This window comes from Acomys minous (assembly GCF_964271855.1).
Source record: "Acomys minous genome assembly, chromosome: 9".
Lineage (NCBI taxonomy): Eukaryota > Metazoa > Chordata > Mammalia > Rodentia > Muridae > Acomys > Acomys minous.
In genome coordinates this window covers 56,277,437-56,291,302 of record NC_140490.1, presented here as the reverse complement: position 1 = coordinate 56,291,302, position 13,866 = coordinate 56,277,437, and the positions used below count along the sequence as shown (strand labels likewise).

The window sequence follows — 13,866 nt, the reverse complement described above, 5'->3', positions numbered from 1 at the left end:
ATGATGTCGGCCAGTCACTGCTGGGGCTTGGGGGCTTCATCTGGGGTACTATCGATTCTGAATCTGGTTCGGAATGTTTGTCTTAAAACAGAGCTATGATTTTTATTTTAAAGGGGTGTGTGTGTGTAAATGTGTGTGTGTGTGTGTGTGTGTGTGTGTGTGTGTGTACATGTACACACAACCTATGAGCATCAGTTCTCTCCTTTGTCAAGTGGGTCTTAGAGATTGAAGTCAGGTTGTCAGTGCTATTGCCCATAGATCCATCTTGGCAGGTTTATCATTTTTCATTTTCATTTTAAATCTTTAAAAATGAGCTTAAGTTGCCATGCATAGAGCTGTGCCAAGGAGAAGAAATTGTGTGGGAGAGAGAATGGAAATTGTCTAGGCCTGCAACTATTGGATTATACAAACACACACTGCAAATGGATCTTAAACTCATAAAATTAGTGGTGCCTGCCTTTAATCCCAGCACTTGGGAGCCATAGGAGGGCAGATCTCTGAGTTCAACGCCAATCTGGTCTACAGAGTTTCAGGACAGCCAAGGCTACACAGAGAAATCCTGTCTCTAAAAACACAAACAAAAACAAAAACGAACAACAACACAACACTACTAAAACCATCTTTTAGTTCAGTAGGTAGGAGGATCTTTCCCGACAGCCTAGCCCCATATAGTGGTAGCCCGTTCCATGATCCCAAAGAAAAATCCCAGTGCCAGACTCCATCAAGGGCAAGCAGCATGTTGGTGCTTCTGAAACATCCCCTCCGGCTCCCTCTCTTCTGTTAACTGCATTTCAGATATGGAGAGGAAGTAAAAGCGGGCTTCTCCTTTCCAGATAGGAAAGTGCCACAGGTAGCTAGCTAGCTAGACACACCTTTACTGGATTGGTAGCATGCATTTTAGATACAGTTTGAAAGAATCCATCTGCGATATCATGACTGTGGGGCAGTGCTATTGTTGGTAGTTTGTCTCTATTGAGTCGATATGTTTTGTCACTCCCTCCTGAGCTGGGCATGGTGGACCGTAGCCCTCCTATGTGGCTGGGCACAGCAGAGCACACCTTTAATTCTAGCACTAAAACCTGACCTTGCTTCCTGACCTAAACAGCTGCTTACTGTTCATATCAACCTTGAGGATTCCTCAGGTGGTAGGAGGAGACACTTTCACAAAAGAACGGTTAAATCAGGAAGGCCTCATGCCAGGCTGTACTCCTGAATGTCTGTATGTGCCAGTTTTTTAAAAGAGTTACCAGTGTAATCCAGGGTCTGCATAGCTTATTTGAAGAGACAGTAAATATTCTAGCATGAAGGAATCTGAAGGAGGCCAGCCCAGGTTATATCAGAAAGACTATCTCAAACAAACAAACAAACAAAGATAACAGATAAATCTATGTACTTTTAGGATCCAACTAATCCAGGCATGGTGGTACACGCCTTCTATCCCAGCGCTCTTTGAGGTGGAGTCATTGGGCATCCCTGTGAGTTAGAAGCCACAGCCTGGTCTACATAGAGGATTCCAGGACAGCCAGAACTAGATAGAGAGACCCTGTCTACAAACAAACAAAAAGAGCTGTATAGAGAGCTTTAAAAAAAAAAAAAGGTGTTAAGACTAAAGATCATCATCTAAACTTGGTATAAATTGGTAGAAAAATTTGTTTTCTATTTACCAAGATAACAGTTATAGTGACTATTTCTGGTCAACTCTCTTAAACTTTTCTGTAAATTAAAAATAATGAGAATATTTAAAAGAGGTGAATTCATTTATGAACCAAGTGGATATTTATACGTGCTGGTTGGTTAGAGCAGAAACAGATGTATTTGTTAGCAATCTATTTAAAAAATATGGGTGTACACTCTTCTATATATATATACTCTTGTCTTAATTTTTCTCCTCAAAAAAATCAGCGAGAAACTATTAATTTTAAGAACTTTAAGTGATCTGATAGCATGAGGGAAGCTTCATGAGAAGGCAGAGATTCCTGCTTGAGTTTTGTTTCCTGCTGTTTCTGCTCCTCCTGGTTGGATCTCAGGAACCTTCTAAAAGGCCCCACCCCCGAAGACCAAGTAGCCTATGAACTTTTGAGGGAACATATCAGATCATAACAATGTGAGGCACAGTCTGTCTTTTGAGGGAAAGTGTTGGGGATGAAGTTTAAAGCCACTACTGAGTGACTCCCGGATTTTATCTTTTGATATTAAAGTTCAGGGATAAAGTCAGTTTCAATGTATCTTGGGCTGTGAATTTCCTTTTGGCCATTTGTTTCCTGTCTCCCAGGCACCCTCTCGATGTGACCTGGAATTTTCTAGACTCTGAGCTCTCAGGAGATAAGAAATGAAGTGAGTCTATTGGGGATCTGTGAAGAAATGGGCTACAGTATAAAAGAAAATTTGGTGTGAAATAGTGGCCTAGAAAGAGTAAACTACTGTAAAAATCCCTTGGCTGTTGAGACTGTGTGAGGCAGCACAGTTGAGGATGTTAGGTTGAAAACCCACATCATAAAGTTTTATAAGAGAAAAGATGACTTACTTTGTCCTCCTTGTATTTTGTGAGTATCATGATGTGAGATCACAGAAAAGTGGTTCCACGTTTTTCTTACTAAACAAAAAGACTGAATCTGTTTCCTTTTTTGAGAAAGAGGTACACAGCCCAGCCTAGCACGGAATTCAGATTCTCGTACTCAGCCTCCTGTGTCTAAGGTCAGAGGCATGTGCCATTTACTCCCAGCCACTACTGAGTCATTTTCCTCTACAAATTAACTATTTCATGCCCCCTGTTTCTCTTCCAGTGTAAAGGAGTGCTACCAAGAGAAGAAACAGGACCCACAGAGCATTTCCTACTCCATGTGGGTGACAGCTGTGCAAGGGACTATCACTCGGGATAGAAAATGGAGGTAATTAGCTGCAGAATAGTTCTTTTTCCATCTTATGAGATATAGGTTACTTTTTTTATTTAAATGTTGGTTTTAAATTTGGTTATAATTATAGCAGTTTGACTTCTATGGAATTGCTGAACACACATCCCTTTAAGGCACTGCATTATAGCCATGCAGTAGAGGAAACCAAGTTCTTCTTTTTTTTTTTTCAAGATTTATTTATTTATTATGCATACAGTGTACTGCCTGCATAAACCAGATCTCATTATAGATGGTTGTGAGCTACCATGTGGTTGCTGGAAATTGGACTCAGGACCTTTGGAAGAGCCGCCACTGCTCTTAACCTCTGAGCCATCTCTCCAGTCCCTAACAGCTAGTTCTTAAGTCTAGAGCATTTAAATAGAAGAAAACAAGTGCAGAATGTGTGGAAGGTGATGGCCAATGTGTAGCTCTGTTTCCTCCTGTCTTAGCCTTTCCAAACTCTGTTCACACAGATTGGAGAAAGCTGGGCTCCTGGTTGTGTCAGTGTGAGGAGCAAAGTCTGAATCCCCAACACCCACACAAAAGAGCCAGGTGTGGGTGGTACACACACACACACACCCCACCCTCTAACCCAGTGCTCAGGAGGCAGACACAGGATCCTTGGGCAAGTGGGATAGGTAGACCAGCCAAATCAAGTTGTGGGTTCTGTATGAGACACTTCCCCAGTACATACAGGGAGACTGCACATACACATACATGCAATATACACAGAGTAAAAAAAAGAAAGGGTAAGGGAAGCTGCTGCTTCAGATAGCTTGAGTTCTAATGGTGGTGTGCAGGTAGAGAGGAAGCAGATTATATTGACAGAAGAAAACGTAACTGTTTTTAGAACTGGTTGTGGTGGCTCACATCAGTATTCTTAATACTTGAGAGCCTGAAGCAGGAGGAGGAGGGCTGGAGAGTTCTGAGCCATCCTTGGCTACATAGTGAGTTTGTTTGGTCAGCCTGGGCTATATAGCAAGCTCTTGTCTCCCCTGCCTTCTCCCAAAATTGTTTTGAGCTCTCTTCTGGGTATGGGATGAGCTAGGCAAAGGGGTTTGGGGTTTTGGGGCATCTCTGTCTCTCATGGTATCTGTGATTAGCACCACGTGACTGTGACAAGCCTAAACATAAGAACATCTGTCATTTCTGCTTCTCAGTTCTACAGCAGAGACTTCTTAGAAGCATAAGACCCTGTCCCGATGACGTCAAATTCGTCCGTTGGTTTAGAAGGCTCAGACCTGTCTTCCATCAACACCATGATGTCAGCAGTAATGAGTGTAGCGAGTGTCGCTGAGAATGGTGGGAGCCCCCAGGGTGTCAAGTCCCCCATGAAGCCTCCAGGACCAAATCGGATTGGCAGAAGGAACCAGGTAAGGGGCTATGGGTTGGGTGGTAGCCTCTTTCATTTTGTGAGAATGTAGGGGAGAAGTCCCCACAACTCCTAAGTCACATTCGGAATTAAAGGTATACACAAAGGCTGTCATAATTTTTCAGGAGCTGAGTTTTCATGATTTATATCCTTGCATGGAGGAAATATTTTCTGCCATGGTGTCTTTCAGGGAAAGCACCCTTTCTTTGCCCTGTGGTTTGTCTTAAGTACAAGCTTAATGTTTATTGTTTTGTTTTTCCGAGACAGGGCTTCTCTGTGTAGCCTTGGCTGTCCTGGACTCGCTTTGTAGACCAGGCTGGCCTCGAACTCACAAGCTTAGGTTTAAAAGAATGAACCTGACTGCCTCTCTTATGATGTGGTTCCTTTCCTTTTAACACAGCTTTTATCAATTAGGTTTTTTTTCCCCTAATCTAGCTCCTTGACTTCTCTTCTCCACCCCACTCCCCAAGTATCTTCTGATTGGGTGGCAAAAAAGTTCCTATTCAGAGTTCACCTTTCTAGTCTTAAAGGTAGGTGATTAGCCTCCGAGAATCCCATTTAAGATCCATCAAATGGAAAAGGCTTGTGCTCTGGTTGGTTCATAGCAGGACGAGGCCCTGTTTAATGGTCCCAGGGTGAAAAGAGGTTGGAAAGAATGTTGCATAAACAGAAATTGGGAAGAATGAATGCTGCCAGAAAAGCCTCTGTCTCACCTGGTATTGTCTTTTTCAGTTAATGAACAAGTGGGGGCACTTTTGGAAAGTTGTTGCTGTCATAACATCAACATTTTTAACAAGGTAGTAAGGAGGCAGGGGCAAATAATTCTCAGTTCATCTATAAAATCATTTAGTGTATGTTGACTTCCCTGTTAATTTCTTCTTCTGTTTGGTATAACATGGTCACACTAAACCTTGTTTGGAGACAAGGCCTTCTTCTCAGCCTGTCTGGGAGCCAGGGTGGACAAGAGAACAAACCTGTTGGGGCTTTTGTGAAGCAGTAACTGTCCTTATACAGACTTCTCTCCGAGCGCGTCTTTGATGGATTTTGATAAGCCCTCGGGTTTTTAGCCAGTGCATCCTCTAAGAAGTGCCTGCTGCCCCATGTTCCCTGCAGTGTGTAAGTGAGCATGCCACCATTCCTCCCCTCAAGCCTGAGGACTCAGCAGAGCTCTGGAAATGTTTTAGGCTTGAAGCGTTGATAACTTTCTTTCTTTCTTTCTTTCTCTCTCTTTTCCCCTCCCTGCCTTCGTGTGCCTCTCTTCCTGTGGGTGTCTGAGAAAATACTTGGCCCGAGTACAGAAGGAACACTAGCCCTGGGAAGAAAAGGTTTATTTCCACTCTCATATGCCTGTCTGTCCATCTCTCCATCTGTCTACCAGCTCATTTCACAGGACATCTAGCTACTGTGCCAGGTGACAAGCATTCAGGGATGATTAAGAAATGTGAGGTCATTGTCTTCATCCTTTTCTGCTCTACCAAGAATGAATGGCGGATAGGCAGGAACTTTTCCTTAGATAGCACTACACACGGGCATGGCTGCCCCAACGCCGGGCTACGGTCACCAAAGATAACCACCATCCCTTCCATCTCTGGATGCTGAGTAGAGGTTGTTTCCCTGGAGGGAGGAAAAACGGAGTGCACGTGTCATCATTCCTCCTTTGGGGATCTGATAAACTAGCTTTGTTTTTGGAAAGGAGGCCGAGGCTAGAGGTAGCCCACTAAATACGGCACCCAATTTAAGAAAACAAAATATAGCGCATAGACAGCTCAGGGCTTGAGGAAGTGCCCTTCGTACCTGAAAACTGGACAGGGAAAGGAGGAGGGCGCCTTGGGAAAGGTTGTGTCCATGTGACTGTAGCATTCCAGGAGAGATTAGCCCCAGCCGGATGCTGACAAGGGCGCCAGATTGTTTCATTACGGACTGGTTAGTTATCACATTAGCTGCTAATTTTATCTCTCAGCTCAGGAAACTTGTTTCTTTCACCAGCGTGGCTATAATAGCCGGGCTCAGAAGTCTCCAGTGGGTCTTTCCCACCACCACAGTGCTCTTTTACTATTCTGTTCACCTTTCAAAGTTAGTAAATCTGATTCCATTAGACCACCTCAGGTTTGGGGAACTTAGGCTATGGCCTACATGGCAGCATTACCGGTGTCAGGCTTGGCAGAGGTTAATGATCAACCCCAGAATCAATATCAGTCAGCCCTGTGCACCTCTATACATGTGCTTGGTATCTAATTCAAGGTGACCACAAAATGAGTTTATTAAAATATGTCACCTCAAGTGATTGGCCACTTGGATGCCTGGAGGGTTTTTTTGAGACAAGGTCTCTCTGTGTTTCCCAGGCTAGCATGAACTTGTGGACTCAAGCCATCCCCTCACCTTGGCCTTCTCAGGGACTAAAAGGATGAGACAGTGTCTGACTGGGTTTTTAAATGTACACTAATATAATGTACTGTGAATCTTTGCATTATAACCAGTCTACCTAGTATTGTTAATCTGATACAAAAATACCTCAGAGCTTGAGTTTTCCCTCAAGTTTTGACCTGGCTGTGAGTCTTCTTATTGTGCCTCTGAGAGAACTAGATGTGTATGGGTAAATGGGTGAAGCCATATTTTTGTTTTTTAAATGTCTCTGGGATCGTCAACTTCCTTAGGATTAGAGAGAGAGAGAGACAGAGAGAGACAGAGAGAGACAGAGAGAGAGAGAAGGAAAAATGTTAGGTTGGCCTAGTTCTCCAACCTGCTTTCACAGGTTAGAAAAGGTGCTTAGGCGAGACTCAGAGAAGGCAGCCACAAACCAGACATCACATTCACTCCACCCGTCTGCTTTATGGTGCCATTTGTTTTCACGGTCTTTGGGATAACTTTTATTCTCATCACCTCTCATGACCAACCACAAAGGTGTTGGTTTTCTGTGCCTGGGGGTCAGATTTATATTGTATCATGGTTTGGGTCTGGGCCGCTGAGCAGCTAATCTGAGGGTTAAATTGGTGTGGGTTTCTTATTCTCTGTTTGGAGCAACGTCCTTGTCCCTCTGTACTCTAACGTTTCCTTTTCCAGAAAATGGGATCCTTAAAAAGTGGCCATCTCTCTGTGATTATGGAAGGGGGAAACAAAACAAAACTCCAAGCCGGATACTGCTATAGATTCACTGATCAGCATGTGCTCAATAATTGGTATTAGTGGAAAAGCAGAAACAGGGTCAGATGAGTTCAGGTGAAAAGAATCTACGCAGAGATGCCCAAGACTAGAAAGGATGTGTTGGGTGGCCAGAGCATCCAGCCGCTCTTCCTCCCTGGCCTCTGCCTTCACTGAGGACTAACGTCTCCCCCAGATGCTTTCTTGTGGCTGGACTTGCCACAGTGTGAGCTCAAGACTCAACTCTACAGGAATTCTCCATGGAAATGCTCATGGTCATCTCACCAAGTAATTAGTGCTCCCCTCAACCCGGGTACATCAGTGTCTTCCGGAGAGATTTTAAGCCAAACCCCAATCCTAGTATAGCATGTTGGGAGTCAAAGAAGTTTGTATTGCACAGAGCTCCTCGACGATCCTGGTATTTTTTTGGAAACTCAATGGTGCAATATTTGAACACCCTAATTCCTGAGAGCTGCCCAGTCATGAGCACCGTTAGCTTGAGGAACAGACATGTCTGAGTTCTGTGTGAGTAAGGAGGTAATAGTGGGCATTCCTTGTGATTTCCCTTGAATTGTCTGGCAGGAATATATTGCCTGAAGGAAGCATGTCCTGCATGTTTTGAAGAAAAATAAAATGAGCCACCCATCCAAGTAGTGAGCTGGGTTTTTTGTCACCTCTTGTGGATTCTTAAGTTTGACTGGTTTTAATGAGGTCAGAGCTCTTCTTGTTCTTTATTTATGGGCACCACCCACAAGATGCTAGCTCTATGGGCAGAGCCTTGTTATTGCTACTCAGTATTATTGGTGATGCCCTAGGGGTCCTTCTACTGGTAAGGTGGGCCTCTGTTGATTGCATTACCTCTCTCAAGTTCCCGAGGGTGCTTGAGACATGGCCATCCCAGCACATGGAAGGTGGAGGCAAGAGAATCAAGAGTTAAAGGAAGCCTAGGCTACTGAAGGAGTTTGAGGCCAACATGGGCGGCACGAGACAATAACAACCAAACAACAAAAGAAAATAGTGCCTGGAGCTTAGGTGTGAGCTGAGGGAGAAATTTATCCTTTCTAGCTGAGCTGTGGGTGACACGGTGTTTTTCACTCATTAGAGTTTTGAAGCGATTAAAAAGCCCTAATAAGCACTAACTCCATCTTATCACAATGTGGCCAGTGTTATTTTTCCCATTTGTAAATAAGGAAACTGAGGACAGATGGAGGAACGACCTGCACAAATGCCTGGACAGGCAGCTGCTCAGACCCAGCTCTAAGACATGGGTTCGTTACAAAACTAGAAGGTGCCAGTTTACTGTGGTTGGAAGCTCATCCTCTGTTTTAATCTCTTTAGGAAACGAAAGAGGAGAAGTCTTCCTACAACTGTCCCCTATGTGAAAAGATTTGCACCACCCAGCACCAGCTGACCATGCACATCCGTCAGGTTTGCCCCTACTTTTGTATTTTGTTTTAAATTATTCTTCACTAACAGGATGATTTGATTTTTTGTTTGTTTTTTTGTTTGCTTTCGTTTTTGTTTTTCAATATAAGGTTTCCCTGTGTAGCCTTGGCTGTTCTGGACTCACTTTGTAGATCAGGCTGGCCTCGAACTCACAGAGATCTACCTACCTCTGCCTCCTGAGTGCTAGGATTAAAGGCATGCGCCACCATGCCTGGCTCCATAGTGTTTCTTAGCAGGGTCTTGCCATGGAGTCAAGCTGGCTGAAGCCCCAAGTCCTGGTGCCCATTCCTGCCCTTGATTTGATACCAATGCACTTCATGCAGCGGAGGGTTTCCTGGACTTGAGGATCTTTTTTCCTTTATCATACAATGTTTCCTTCTCCCATTATGCCATTGCTGATTTATGACAGACTGCTGGTGACCAGCGAGAACAGTGGAGAATGATGGTGGAATAAAATCATAAAAGGCTGCTAAGTAGTAAGAACCCCAAGTTACTAAGGAAACTTGGATTTGGATAGAATGTTCCTCATCATAATTCTAACAACCAGCCTAAGTCTTCAAACCGGAACAAGGTTTGCGGCCTCCCAGTGTGAGAATCCTACTTACCTCACATATTGGCTGTATAGTTCAGACCCCTTCTGCCCAGAGGAATTGATATATGCGTTCATTTAACCCATAGGCCTGCAATGACTAGCTCTGAATTTTGCAATAGAATTGATTCTCAAAACTAGAACATGGGACTGGAAGATAATACAACAAAATAATTATATGCTCGTATTCTTAATGCCTTTGGCTCTTTTGAAGACAACTTAAAAATAAACTATGGGGGCCAGGGGCTAGGGGAGGAGGTTGAGAAGCTTCACTGGTTTTTACAGAGCTCCAGATCTGTGTTTCTAATGCCGTCTTCTCAAACGACCATTGCACCCATTGCTTTCTGCAGCACAACACAGACACTGGAGGAGCTGACCACTCATGCAGCATCTGTGGGAAGTCTCTGAGCTCTGCCAGCTCCCTGGATCGGCACATGCTGGTGCACTCTGGTGAAAGGCCTTACAAGTGCACAGTGTGTGGGCAGTCTTTCACCACCAATGGGAACATGCACAGGTGGGTGCTGGCCTTCGCTTGGGCAACTCATTGTACCATTGAGCCATTAATAGTAGGCTTGCCTAAAAGCATCAGAATTTTTTTTTCCATCTTTTGCTCCCCATAGAGAAAAACCTGAGATTGTATTATTTGCCTACTCACACCATCTCAGGGTATCAGAGGTATTGGCTAAGCTAAAAAGCACCCTTTGTTTCGTTTCATTTTGTTTTGCTTTGCTTTGTTTTGTTTTTTTTGTTTGTTTGTTTGTTTGTTTGTTGAGACAGAGTTTCTCTGTGTAGCCTTGGTTGGTGTGGACTCTCTTTGTAGACCAGGCTGGCCTCAAACTCACAGAGATCTGCCTGCCTCTGCCTCTGCCTCTGCCTCCTGAGTTCTGGGATTAAAGGGCGTGTACCACCACACCCAGCCCCAAAAGCTTTGGACAAAGCATCATGGATGCTTTTCAGTTTAAACAGTTTGTGCCTACCAGACCTGCCACAAAGCTTTTTGGAGGGAAAATTCTGGAGCCTTTGAATAGTTACATGGCCTGGTTCTGAAGCTTCAGAAAGAGCATAAAATAGGAGGTAAGAACATCTGACAAATAGCAAGAAATGACTTCCAGGAATCATGTTCAGTCCAGGGCAAGACAGAGAGCAGAGGTGATATTATATTAAAATGCTGAGAGGAGAGGCAATGGGAATATAATTTGTGGAGCCATAGCATATGATTCAAGCAGTTAGAGCAGAATCAGCTTTTAAATGCAAACATTTTAAGAACATTTACGGAATGGAGATAGGAGAAGAGACCAGAATATCATTCTCACAGAGTCAGTGATATACCAGAATCCAAGTCTCTTCTGCAGTTTGTAAATTTCTGTTCTAAAGTTCTTTGATATCAGTTTTAAGTAGTTATTGTTGTCCACTGCTGAGCATTGAATTGGGATGAGGATTAGAAAGTATGAGTTTAAAGCCAGGCTTGGTAGCACATGCCTTTAACCCCAGCACTCGGGAGACAGCAACAGGTAGATCTCTGTGAGTTGAAGCCTAGGCTGGTAACAAAGTGAGAACAGGCAAGGCTGCACAGAGAAACTCTGTCTCAGAAGAAGAAGAAGAAGAGGAGAAGGAACAGAAGGAGGAAGAGGAGGAAGGGGAAATGAGTTTAGCAAGTAGTTCCAGGCATATGGTAAGCACTCAATAAATATTACCTGCTGTTATTGTCTGGTGTCTAAGCAATGCTGCAATAATATATAGCTGGTGAATTTTGTCTAAACTTCCAGAAGAGAGATATGCCAAAGTTCTATGAAAGGCCGTGATTTTACTTATTTTATGTGTGTATTTTGCCCATGTGTATGATTTCAGTGTTCTGCTATACCTCTACCTCTTTTTGATTCTGATAGGGTATCGAAGGAAGTGAACACTTTAACTTTTTTAATGTGCCTACACTATTTTGTATTTTGCGTTGTCATTTTACATGAACACAGCAGCTTTTTGCTATATTTCCACCATATTGTCCCGTTCCTATCACTGACTTCCACTTCAAGCCTGTTCCTTTTGTTATTCTGCCTCCTTTGTCCATCTCACATTTGTCATTCTCAGGGGTATCACCTGTGCCTCTCTTAGATGATTTCCTCATCTTCTACTGAGTAGAGCTCTCTGTGGGCAGCTCGAAATTGGCATATGACTGTTGGCCCTCAACGCTGATGGCTGATGGTTCTCCATCGTATAGCTCTTATCCTAACCCCAGTCACTTCTGATTTGAAAAGCTCTGGCTTTGAGAATTCTGTCTGTAATTAAATCATAATGAGACATAGTTGCTATTTTTGGCAAGGGGCATCTCTGGCGGTGCATCAGTGAAACTCTTCCTGTCCCATGTGTCAAACACTGAGTCTGACGGCTTTTTGTCTATGTAAGGAGGGGTAAGGTAGTATCTCAGGAGATTGATAGTTTTGTTAGATGTAGGTTTATGACCTACTTTGAGTATGTGTAAGCTACTTTTCTTTTCTGCTGTGAATTATCTTGCGACCCTTGTCAATTCATAAATGTAAGGGTCTCCTCTGTGATCCGTATACCTAGTCCAATTCCATTATCACAGTGTGTTGGTTTTTTGACTTCCAGATGAGTCTTCAATAAGGAAGTGCGACTCTTTTAACTAAAGTCCTTTTCCAAAAAATGTTTTTTAGTTGTTTTTATTTGTTTTGAAATAAGGTCTCTGTGTAGGCCAGGCTGGTCTCAAACTCACACAATCCACCTGCTTCTGGGCCTTGGGTCCAAGGCATGCACCTCCGTTACGGGATTAAAACATGTTTTGATTAATCTGATTTGTTTGCATTTCTGTCTGTTTGGATAATTCCGGGTTTTTTTTGTTTTCTTATTGTTTTGAGGTGTACTGGGGTCTCATATGCTGGGCAGGTACTCTGTTACTGAGCTGTACCTCCACCCTTTATGGAATTTAGGAACAGATGACTAGTTTCTCCAGAAAGAGCAACCACAATTTGCATGCAGTCTGTAAGTCAGTTTTGGTCTGTTGCCACCTTTTGTTGTTGTTGTTGGTTTTCTTCAGAACTAGGAATCAAGCCCTAGGCCTAGGGAAGCAATCTACCACGGAACTACATCCCAGCCCATCTTAGTAACAGTCTTTCTATCCATGACATAGGCTGCTTTGCCATCACTTGGGCTACCTGTCCTTCTTTCAGCAATGTGTCAGTCAGTTTTAGTCATTGTTGGATGTGGTCCTCTGTTGTTCCTTATAGTGGGTGGTATGCTGGTCACTACTGGTATGCAGATAACAGTTCAAGTTTATATGTTCATCTTGTTTCCTGCAATCTTTCAGGGCTTCTTGCTTCTGAGAGTTATTTAGTAAATTCCTTATTATTTTCTACTGCTAAGATATGATAGATTTATGATAGAGGTGGTTTCTTTTTTCTTTTTCTTTTCTTTTTTCCCCTTTGTTTATTTTCAAGACAGCGTTTCTTTGTGTAGCACTGGCTGCCCTGGAGATCACGGAGATCTGCCTACCTCTGCCTCCCGCGTGCTGGGATTAAAGGTGTGCACCACCATGCCCATCTAAAATGTATAGACATTTATGTCTCTTTTCTTTCTTTCCTTTTTTTTTTTTTTTTTTTTTTTTAGGAAAAAAGCATTCAGCTCTTCCCCATTACAGTCCTTACAGGTTTACTATTATCTTAAATGAAATTTACTGGCTGAAGGAAGTCCATCTCTGTTCCACGTCTGTTGGATGGTTTTTATCATGAGCTTTAGATTTCGTTAATGAATTTTGTCTGCATCTGTGTTAGTTTTCTTTGTTTTTGTTTCTGTCATTCAATCCTGCCCTGTCCTATAGGTTGGATGAGCCTCCTCTTCCTTGGGATATGAGCATTTCAAATATGACAGACTTTGCTTTGTTAATGGGTTGGAGCTGTACTTGTGATAGATGCCAATGTGTGGTTTTCTTGTGCTGTGTGCTTCTCAGGTCAGAATTACTATCAGAAAACCAAGAGGCCTTCTCTTCTCTTTTGGAAAACTCTCTGACAAGCTAGTATTGTTTTTGTAAGTTCACTAGGGCCACCACCTGAGTTTGTTGTTCTTGGTTTGTTTTTGTTGTTGTTGTTGTTTTTGTTGTTGTTGTTTTTTTTTCCATAGTAGCAATCAACCATAAATAAAACAGTTATGTTTTAGGTCTTTTCATATTTCCTTTTTTTTTTTAATTTGGTTTTCCTGTCTACATCCTTGAAGCATTCTGACTCTTTGATCTCATCTCGGTAGTCAATGTATCAGCCATAGAGGCTACCCTTGTACTCTTTCTATTCTGTAAGATCCAAAACGTTTGTAACTAAATTCTTTTCTGTGGAGGCGAGGAGGAGTTTGGATCCCCCTGGAACTGGAGTTACAGGCACTTGTGAGGCAGTGTATCGATGCTGAGGACTATACCCTGAGTGCTGCAG

The 13,866-nt window shown here is 43.0% G+C and overlaps 1 protein-coding gene across 20 annotated transcripts in view; it reads left to right on the top strand.

The window, feature by feature from the left end:
• The window catches only part of RREB1 (ras responsive element binding protein 1), a 175,780-nt gene that overhangs the window by 112,474 nt on the left and 49,440 nt on the right, over nt 1-13,866 (top strand). For all 20 annotated transcript variants that reach the window (XM_084794878.1, XM_084794876.1, XM_084794871.1 and 17 more), the window contains 4 exons: nt 2,784-2,888; nt 4,052-4,264; nt 8,740-8,829; nt 9,787-9,950. In XM_084794878.1, coding sequence (XP_084651004.1) covers nt 4,094-4,264; nt 8,740-8,829; nt 9,787-9,950 — 425 coding nt within the window. In that variant the 5' untranslated portion in view covers nt 2,784-2,888; nt 4,052-4,093. The remainder of the gene's footprint in view (nt 1-2,783; nt 2,889-4,051; nt 4,265-8,739; nt 8,830-9,786; nt 9,951-13,866) is intronic.